This window comes from Myotis davidii, unplaced genomic scaffold (genome assembly GCF_000327345.1).
Source record: "Myotis davidii unplaced genomic scaffold, ASM32734v1 scaffold1335, whole genome shotgun sequence".
In the NCBI taxonomy this organism is placed as follows: domain Eukaryota; kingdom Metazoa; phylum Chordata; class Mammalia; order Chiroptera; family Vespertilionidae; genus Myotis; species Myotis davidii.
Window position 1 is genome coordinate 22,579 of NW_006290669.1, and position 10,701 is coordinate 33,279.

A 10,701-nucleotide genomic window follows, 5' to 3' on the forward strand; every position below is an offset into this window, starting at 1 on the left:
CTATAAATTTAAAAAATGGTTCCTTGAATAAAGCTTTATTTCTGCTTATTATTCCACTGCAAAACAAAATAATAATAATGAAGAATATAGTAGTCCCAATCATTATTACTTTCAATACATATAAGAATCTTATAAAAGATAAAGATGCTGCTTGTAGCCAAGTGGGTGAAAGTAAAATATATATATTTATGATTACGTGTAACAGCAACAAGATAGAAGGATTCACCTCCATATTATGTAATTACCAGTTTCTTAAAGAAAAGGTGTGTCCTATTTAAAATGTGCCCACACTCCAAAGGAATTAGCCACTGTTAACAAATAAGCCTAAAAGGTATAAAGGATATTAAAATGAGGTACACTAAGGACCAAAGCAGAAACGTATTAATCAAAACCTACTTTGGAAGACAAATGGGAAACAATAGATAAATCCATTTACAATACAGCTTTAGTAGCAAGTTAGAGAAATGTGTAAATTTTTCAAATAATGTTCCATATTATGAACTCACAATATTTTAAAACTTGTAATTTGACTAAATATAAAATAGTTCATATTTCTGCTACAGCAGAAACTCAAAAATATTTATTAAGGAGAAAATTAACTTTAAAATGATCATTTCACAATTGGTAAATTTGAGTAAAAGTATTGTTTAAGGTAGTTCCTTATACTATTCTTACAACTTTTCTGTAAATTTAAATTGTATCAAAATAAGTTTTTTAAAAGCTATTAAATTAAAAAAATATTTTTTTTTACATCTCATAACTAAAATTACAACAAGATGATTACTCTACAATTAAAGGCTGGCTCATGCTACACAATACCTTTCCTCTATCCACAATCACCAATTAAATTACTGCATCACATACTCTTAGTTAAGCATTTTCTACAGGACAGTAAGTCTTTAAGAAAATATGTATTGGCATTTATTCAATTAAAGTTGGAAATCTCTAGTTTAGAAGAATAAATAATATACTTTTGGATTACAAAAACATGAAGTCAAAATCTGAATAAAAGGGAAAATCTTTTAAAAAATAAACAAATCTCCTGTATCATACCATGACTGTGCAGGGTTTTAATATGTAATATATGACAAATTCTATACAGATATTTAATACCAGAGGCCCTGGTGCACAAAATTTATGTGGGGGGGGGCGGTGGGGAGGACAGGGGTGCCCACAGCCCAGCCTGCACCCTCTCTCAATCTAGGGCTCCTCAGGTAGGGTCCCTAGGCCTGGCCAGCGATCAGGGCCTATTGGGGCTTTCCTTCCCCTGGCTGCATAGGTGTGATCGCTTAGCTGGCCTGGGCCTCCCTCTGCGGTGCGATCGCTGGCCGGCCCCACACACCTGCCACAGTGTCGCTAGCCGGAGGCCTGGGCCTCCATCTGTGGGGCTATTGATCATGGGGCTCTGTGATCGATCACCCAGCAGGGGGAGGCCCCGTCCACCCAACCAGGGCTCCACGATCCATCGCTGCGCAGAGGGAGGCCCCACCCACTGGCCGGGTAGCCTGGGCCTCCCTCTTTGGGGCGATAGCAGAGGGCTCCCCCCACTGATCGCCCCGCCAGCCGGTGGCCTGGGCCTCCCTCTTTGGGGCAATCGATCGTGGAACCCCCACATTGGTCACCCCACAGAGGGTAGCCTGGGCCTCCCTCTGTGGGGTGATCATAGGGTGATGGCAGGGCTCCCCGACCAATCGCATTGCACTTGCCTTGGATGGCCTGGCGCCAGGGGGTGTCATAGCGTGGTCGTCTGGAAGGTCATCCAAACGGTCGTTCTGCTGTTTGGTCGTTCGGTCGATTTGCATATTACACTTTTATTATTACAGATAATGTTACTCAGAGCGAATGTAACCTATATATTTTTGCCACAGGTAATAGTTGGGGAGTCTATATTTTTATTAACAGATATGGCATCTAAATAATACAGCCATCAAAGAAAAAGCATAAAATTATATAATAATGTAAAAGAACATCACTTTTCTCTACATTAAATACATAAAGGATTCCAATAAAACCGATCCTTCTAAAGCTAATATGCTAGCAACAATGAACATCTGAACTATGTTTATATTGAAATTCTTAGATTTGTTAGAGGCACACAGACACAAAACTGACCAGACTCTGCCCACAGACACCTACAAACATTGGAGACCAGGCACTCAACAAGCTCTCAAATTGGATTCTAACAAGATTTTTAGGCCTTCAGTTTTAAATATGAATATAGAGCCAAGAGTAGCAAACTGCTTGAGGAAAGCCTCTAACAAGATCAGAACAACAGTCAAAGGATTATGAAGGAAACAAACAAAAAACAATGCTATAAAAATGAACATCAATACAAAAAGATAACTCTTAGAAATAAAAATATAATAAAAATCCTCTGGATGATAAAGTTAAAAGGAACTTCCTAGAATAGAGAACAGTATAGAGCCCGACCGGTGTGGCTCAGTGGTTGAGTGTCGAACCATGAACCAGGAGGTCACAGTTCGATTTCCTGGTCAATGCACATGCCTGGATTGCAGGCTAGATCCCCAGTAGGGGTTGTGCAGAAGGCAGCCAATCAATGATTCTCTCCCATCATTGATATTTCTATCTTTCTCTCCCATGCCTGGATCAGGCTAGATCCCCAGTAGGGGTTGTGCAGAAGGCAGCCAATCAATGATTCTCTTATCATTGATGTTTCTCTTTCTCTCTCTCTAACTCTCTCTCCTTCTCTCCTTCCCTCCCTCTCTCTCTACCTCTCCTATCCTCTCTCTGAAATCAATAAAAACATATTTTAACAAAACAAATAGTATAAAAATTATAGCATAATCAGATGATCAATCCAGTACGTACAACACTCAACTAATAAGGATTCCAGAAAAGGCATAGATAAAAATGGAGAGGAAGAATGATGGAAAAGAGCCCACCTCATGCCCAGCACAATGAAGTAAAAAAAAAAAAAAATGAACAAATCATACCAATATTCAGTAAAATTCCCCAACACCAGCAATACATCAGTAACAAATGATCATAAAAATTTCCAAAGGTTAAGAACCAGTAAGTCCTATCCTATATAATAAAGTGGTAATATGCAAATTAACCCTCACGCCCTCACAAGATGGCTGCCTACCACCAGGCCGGCAGGGGAGTTAGTGAGGGACGACCAAACGACTGAACAAGCAGGCAGCGTGAGGCAACCAGGCCAACAGGGGGTCAGTGAGGGACAACCAAATGACTGAACAGCAGGATGCATGGGCGACCAGGCTAGTGGCGCACAGGCAGTGAGGGGCGATTAGGCTGGGGGAGTGGCAGTTAGGGGTGACCAGGGAGATGAGCAATTAGGAGTCAGCAGTAGAGGATTGTGATAGGGATGTCCAACTGCTGGTTTAGACCAGACACCCGGGATCAGGCCTAAAACAGCAGTCAGACATCCCCCAAGGGGTACCAGATTGGAGAGGGTGCAGGCTCAGCTGAGGGGACACCCCCCCTGCCCCGTGCACGAATTCCATGCACCGGGCCTCTAGAAGATAACAGGGGATACTTTCCATATTCTGACAAAAAGTAATTTCCAACTGGGAATGTATAAATACTTCTCAAGAATTATCAGATCTAAAAGGTCTCAAAAATGTATTTCCCTTGTACCTTTTCTCAGAAAAAGACTGAATTTGCCAGAATGAGAACATAAACTGAGGAAGAAGAAAACAAAAGATACAGAAAACAGGTTATTCAATTCCTGCAGCAGAGAAGTATGAAAGAAATTCCCAAGATCATGCATGATAAAAGCAAATTCAAACACGGACTGCTATTTAGTGGGCCTAAAATGCAATCCATCCTGGTTAGAGCAGGAAGACAGGAAACTAACAAGAAGCACAGAGTGGGTAGTAATAGATAAAATCAATAGATTATTTGGTATATGTGACCATATTACAATACTGAGATGATTTTACAGTGTTGTCAATAAGCTTGAGTTCAATTAGTAAGAAATAGGCAAAAACCTAAAGCACACAAAACCTTGCAATTTCTAAACGCCAGGAGAAACAAAAAATTGTATACAAAAGAAACTACTAAAATATATGCCATGTGGCTCAGCTATAAACAATAGGCAAAATCAAGTAAATAAATTCCAATTTAATAAAATATTGTGATATAACAACATTGAGAGGGAAAGGATGAGCATGGGCATGGCTAACAGTGTAAAAAGCTGATTCTCATCTTCCAAAGTAGGAAATAAATACATACTTTAAAACTGAAAAATCTAGAAACAGTAACACAAGTATGTCACATTGAAGTCCAGAGATAAAGAAAAAGAGAGAGAGAGATGAAACAATAAAAAGAACAGAAAATTACTGGCTCCAGGAATGACAGTTATGACTGGAAGAAAGGTGCACAGGATTGATACGTTTGTGACTAACTCCTGCAAGACTATCTGACATTAAGCTATGTTCACATATCATTTTTAAGTTGTTTATATATTACTTTGACTAAAACCTTTTAAAATGCCTGGGACTGACCACAGGTTTCAGAGAGACTTGTGTTGAATATAGCCTACACAATTTACACATATTCAGAGGCATGTGATTATGCAGAAAACCCTTATTCTCTGAGACAGCTGAGTCAGAAAACATGTACATAAAGAAAGCATTCTTCCTCTTCCAACAAATCCTCAAAGTAGCAAATCGAGGATGAGGAGGAATAATCTTTATTTCAAACTTTGGGAGCATTTAAAAAGTGTAAGTACTATCATTCCAAAAGTTATCTTAGATTAAGTATTTAAGACATTTTCTGATAAAATATTACATACCAGTAAACAAAATTCCAAGAAAAATTTTACTGACATTCAATTGGTATTATAAGGAATAAGTTCTTTATCAACACGTTATTTTTGTTTTTAGATCCAAAATTATCAATTGCAGTAATTAATAATATGTAAAATGACTATAATAAAAATTTATAAACACAAACTAAAAAACTGAAAGAAATGTCTAAGAATTGCTTTTCCTTTTAATCAACATTTTCAATGTGATTCCCTAAAATGCTTTGATATTTTCCTCCAAATTATCTCATTAATTTTAGTCATCCAATGTGGTGACTTTTAAAACCCCCAATACTAGTAAAGCATTTACTATTCTGCATTTTAATTTTCCTCTTATTTGTCTCTAACCCTCTATAAATTGTCAGCTCTGCAGGCCTGGATACAGGGAGGGTCTCTCCCATTCACCAGTATATCCCTCTCATAGAATTCCTGGCACATGGGAGACACTCAATAAATATCGAAGTAAATGAACAGAGACATAATTTGATTAAAGTATTTACCTAATGTAGAATATATTTCTTGCTCATTAAGATATTGTTTAAATATGAGACAAGTTAGTATTTCATATATATGGGAGGAAGGTGAATAGAAAAGTACCTTTCAATGAGTGTCCCATTTTGAATCATCCAAACATCACAATATGTTCGAGACACCAGCATAACAGCAATAAGTATCAAGTAACCTGTCTAAAATAAATCATGTACAGTAAATTAAATAAATGCATTTTAAAAAGTTTAAAAAACAAACAAATATTTCTTTGGTAAAGATTTTCTATTTCTAAATTCAAGGCTTTATTCTAGCTTTAATACAGTTGGCTGATATTTTACCTATAGGCAATTTTTTAAAATTTTTTAAATATAAATGGAAAGGCCTTAAAGATCACTTAATCTAACCTTCTTATTCAGAATTCAAAAGTGAATCCCAGGCAGGTTAAGTGACTCGTCTTCATACAATTAGTCAGTGTCAGAAATTAGCATTGTTATTTAAATTACCCGAATCACATGTATTATGATTATCTAGTATTTTTAATATATTATTAATAAAGAAAAATGATAATAACTGTCAATATACAATTAAACTACAAATATGGAAGAGTATACTTTTGCCCAAGTAGAATAAGTTTGGTTCCATTTTTTAGGAAAATCTCTAAGAGTGCCTCTGCCCTCACAGGACTTTCAATTTAGTTATTAAGGCAAAATTTACACTAAAAAAAGGGAAGAAAACAGACCAATGTAGGTATATTTGCATCACTTCATGTGTTAAGTTTAACAGTATAGGAAGGCCTTGGGTAGCAAAAGAGGGTAATGATATTAGAAATACATTAATCATTCCAAGTAAAACAAAAGAAAGAATGAGGATTATGAGTAAAAAAAAAAATGATTTAATGAAAAATAAATGGATTAAAACCATATGAATTACAGTATAGCATATCCAGCAGAGTTTAGACAATATAAAGCTACTGAAAGCTTGTAGGTAGAACAAAATGTTAAAGGTACTGTTTAGAAAACATTACTGAAGCAATGCTGTACAAGAATTATCATCAAGCGGAAAGAGATGAGATATCGAGTGGCTGGCTAGTAATCAATTATCTCTGTGTTAGATGAAAATCTACTCTCCAACCTCCAATACACATTCAAAACTGACCTTAAACCTTCTAAACAGGAAGAATATGACAGTAACACAGAAGCTAAAGTCGTGGAAGCTGGTGTATGGCAGGGAGGACATTTGTTGGATAATGTGCGTAATTTCAAAGTTATGGAATTGAGGGGCAACTGCATCTAATACTTATGTAATTTTTGCAAAACATATTTTTTTTTAAAAGAGTAAGGTACTAAAAATATAGCCCTTTAAGTGAAAGACAAGACAGGGAGTCACACACAGAAGTAGTGAATGAAGCCATAAGAAAGAAGATGGTGTGAAATAAAGTTTGTGATGAGCTATGACAAATGCTACCCCAATGTTTGCTGGAAAGAAACAATACCATCTTTCTACCCTATCTTACCATCTCAAAGTTAGATATTCAATTGACAGTAGAACCTATTGATTTTAATAAATGTTGTCTGTATGCCATTCTAACTGTAATGTTAACTTTTAATTCAGACCTTTCATACAGTCTCAATCCTAAATTAATCACTTCAGTTGTATAAAGGTAACATTAGACAAAGATGGTTTAATTATTTCTTCATTTTATGTTCTTGGCTTAATTTATCCTTAAAGTAAGTATCAAGGTTACTTGTGTCACTTTAGCAAAATCTGGCAAACTAATTATTGACAGCCCTGAAAAGCCTTTATATAAAAGATGTAGTTAAAATCATCACTATTCCCATTATTAATGGGTTTGCAGACTATGACAGAAATTGAAGATTTGCACTAATGTAGGCTTTCTCTCACCTTCTGGTATATATGAATTTCCATATATTCATATGTAGTATTTTCATTTCTCTATTTCATAAATTAGTTTATCCCTACCTCCAATCTTTTTTGATTTCTATAGGAGTTCACTTCACTTTCTTGAACTAAGGTTAAATTTGGATTTTCATATCCTTCAAAAATGGTTCATAAAATAACTCTAGACAAAACTGTCAAGTTAGCCAAGTTAGACTCTTCTACCTCCCTACTAACTCCTAGAGATCTATCTAATGTCTCACATTCATTTTGTAGTCAACAAACCCCTGCTAAGTAATTAAATAAGTATATATTGTTAACTGACAAGGGGGGAAATATATGAATCTTTCCAGAGAAGCTTGTATTTTAAATGTATATTTTATTGATTTTTTTACAGAGAGGAAGGTAGAGGGATAGAGAGTTAGAAACATCGATGAGAGAGAAACATCCATCAGCTGCCTCCTGCACACTCCCTACTGGGGATGTGCCCACAACCCAGGTACATGCCTTTGACTGGAATCGAACCTGGGACCCTTCAGTCCGCAGGTCAATGCTCTATCCATTGAGCCAAACTGGTTAGGGCAAGAAGCTTGTATTTTAAATAAGAACTCTCCAAAGTCAGGTAGGTTGTAGAATAAGAAAATAACTAACTATGCCTGAAGAGTCCTGGGAAACCTTCATAAAGAAGATAATGAGCATTAAGCTATTTTTTTTTAAGTATTTGTTACATTTAAAAAATAACTTAATTTTGTTGGGGTAGGGGTCCGGGATGTCATAGACATGAAGCCATGGCAGCACACAGCCTGACTGAAACATGGCAAAAAATCTTCCTAGCAGATGATATTGAAAGGAAGGTCAAAGTCAGGTTGTGATTTATCCTATAAGAAAATATATATATTCTTTTTTTTTAATATATTTTATTGATTTTTTACAGAGAGGAAGGGAGAGAGATAGAGAGTTAGAAACATCGATGAGAGAGAAACATCGATCAGCTGCCTCCTGCACATCTCCTACTGGGGATGTGCCCGCAACCCAGGCACATGCCCCCGACCGGAATCGAACCTGGGACCCTTCAGTCCGCAGGCCGACGCTCTATCCACTGAGCCAAACCGGTTTCGGCTATATATTCTTTTTATTAGGATTTTAACTAGTTAGGAAAGAAGAAGCAAACAGACCATTTAAGAGATTATAATAATCCAGTAGAAACGGAAAGCAACTAATTTAAGAGAAACTCAAGGATACTTGGAAAAACATTTAAAATACAAGGGAGGAAGCATATTTTAAAAGTTTCCGTGTGATCTCATTTTTATTATGTGCTCACACCAAAATAATAACAGAGGTTCTCTCTGAGTGGGAGGCTAACAGGCACCAAGAAGAAAAAAATATCTATCTGCATTTTCCAATTTTTCTTCAAGGAACACACTATCTCTATCTAATCAGAAATAAACAAATGTTTTTATTTTTTAGAGTTTCTTAAGGGTGGAACTCTGAAGAGTTCCACTTAAGGGCGGAAGGAAGGGGGAAGGAGAGCAAGTCCAGTGTAATGGAGGAATATTTATTCTCCTCGGGAATCACATTGTTTTGGAGCATCTTATTCTTTTCTTGCTATTTACAGATTATAAGACAAATGCTTTTTAAAATTTGAACAATGGGAAACATCGTAAGATAAATTTGGCAGAAAAGATTAAAAGGGGAGATTCTCTGAAATGAGACTAATTAAAGAACACTATGACATCCAGGCTAGAATATTTAGAAGAAAAACTGTCAGATCCCAGTTACTGAAAAGATAAGGTATGAGAAGAAGAGTCAAAGGTGATGATACTGGTGCAGCCACTGTGGAAAACAGTATGGAGTTTCCTCAAAAAATTAAATATGGAACTCCCATTTGACCCAGTGATCCCACTTCTAGGAATATGTCCCAAGAAATCAGAAACACCAATCAGAAAGGATATATGCACTCCTATGTTCATTGCAGCACAATTTACAATAGTGAAGACTTAGAAACAGCCTGAGTGTCTATCAGCAGATGAGTGGATTAAAAACCTATGGTACATCCACACAATGGAATACCACGCTGCTGTAAAAAAGAAGGAACTCTTACCATTTGCGACAGCATGGATAGAACTGGAGAGCATTATGCTAAGCGAAATAAGCCAGAAGTAGCCAGGGAGTGGTCAATGGGGTGAAAAGGAGACATATGTAATACTTCAAACAATAAAGAATTTAAATTTTTTTAAAAAGGTGATATTTTTAGTTGTATAAAAGGAAAATACTGAAGTGATTAAAGATGGAAAACACAGCAATATTTTATTTTTTCATCATTATAAACACTTATCTGTAATATGTTAAACAATAAAAAAAAATTTTAAGGCCAGTAAAAAAAAAAGACACATCAATAAAGATAAGCTTGATAAAAGGGCAAAGAAAGGGATAATAAAACTTTATTCCTACAACCAACTCACTGAAAATATTTGAAATTTCAGATATCATTTTGGTATCTTTTTTAAAAACATGTTTAATAATTTTATTAATCAATGTCACCCCAATAAATTCAATAAATAAATTTAAAAATAAACAAAACATATTTAGTCAAATATGAAGAAGTAAACCTGAAACCTATCCCATATCAATGTGACTTATTAATATCTTAATGAAATAAAATGATTTGTCTTTCTAAATTTAATCTTGTTTTCATTATAATAGAGCACCACAACTTAAGGTACCTGCACTAATGTACTCTAGAATGTTACATAAAACATAATAAAATAATATTTCATAAATAAGAGAAATTTTAAAACTGGCACTGAACAATAAGGATACTTATGTGACAATGATTTAAAGACAAAAATTTAGTAGTCACCCATATAGAAAGCATTTGGCCTTAGTATGACAAAGCTTTGTAATTTATTATTCTAATTTCATGTAACCTTTAAAGTTGAACACTTAATATTATAATTTCACTTTGTTTATATCTGACTTACCTCTTTACAAAATGTTCTAGGGACCATGATTTTCAGAATCCGTGAGAGCCTTGAAAAAAACACTTTGTCCACCATAGCTCGCTCTTTTTTCCCTTCTTTCTATATAAAAAAACAAAACTAAAATTTAATATAGCTATAACAAATCTACAACAAATAAGATTAAAGAACTATGTATTATCTGTCAATATAAACTATCAAGATGCTATTACATTGAGAAAATACAGAATTGTACTGCTCTTCATATTCAAACATGCTTTCAAGAAAATAAGATGTTACCAAAAACAGTAAGCTGCGTTTGTTTTATCTTGAACATGAATTTCCCTAATATCAATTGCATGAAACTTTTAGATTCCTAAATTTATCATTTAGCATTTCTAACATGCAATTTGCCAATTCACTCTCTCTCCCTCATAAATTCAATGACAAAGTTTCTTCACTCATACAGCTCATAGAGCAGGGGAAACATAAAAATTAATAAGTAAATTGTTACAGATAGACTAGGCAGAGTCATGAGAAAATGAAGAATGAATCAGAGGAGATGATGAG

At 35.3% G+C, this 10,701-nt stretch overlaps 1 protein-coding gene across 1 annotated transcript in view; it reads right to left on the bottom strand.

Moving 5' to 3' along the window:
• Positions 1 to 10,701, bottom strand: part of ABCD3 (ATP binding cassette subfamily D member 3) — a gene marked incomplete at its 3' end in the record, with an annotated part of 51,353 nt that overhangs the window by 22,129 nt on the left and 18,523 nt on the right. Inside the window, exons 4-5 of the mRNA XM_006763681.2 lie at positions 10,156 to 10,254; positions 5,387 to 5,475 (exon numbers count right to left, since the gene is read on the bottom strand). Coding sequence (XP_006763744.2) covers positions 5,387 to 5,475; positions 10,156 to 10,254 — 188 coding nt within the window. The remainder of the gene's footprint in view (positions 1 to 5,386; positions 5,476 to 10,155; positions 10,255 to 10,701) is intronic.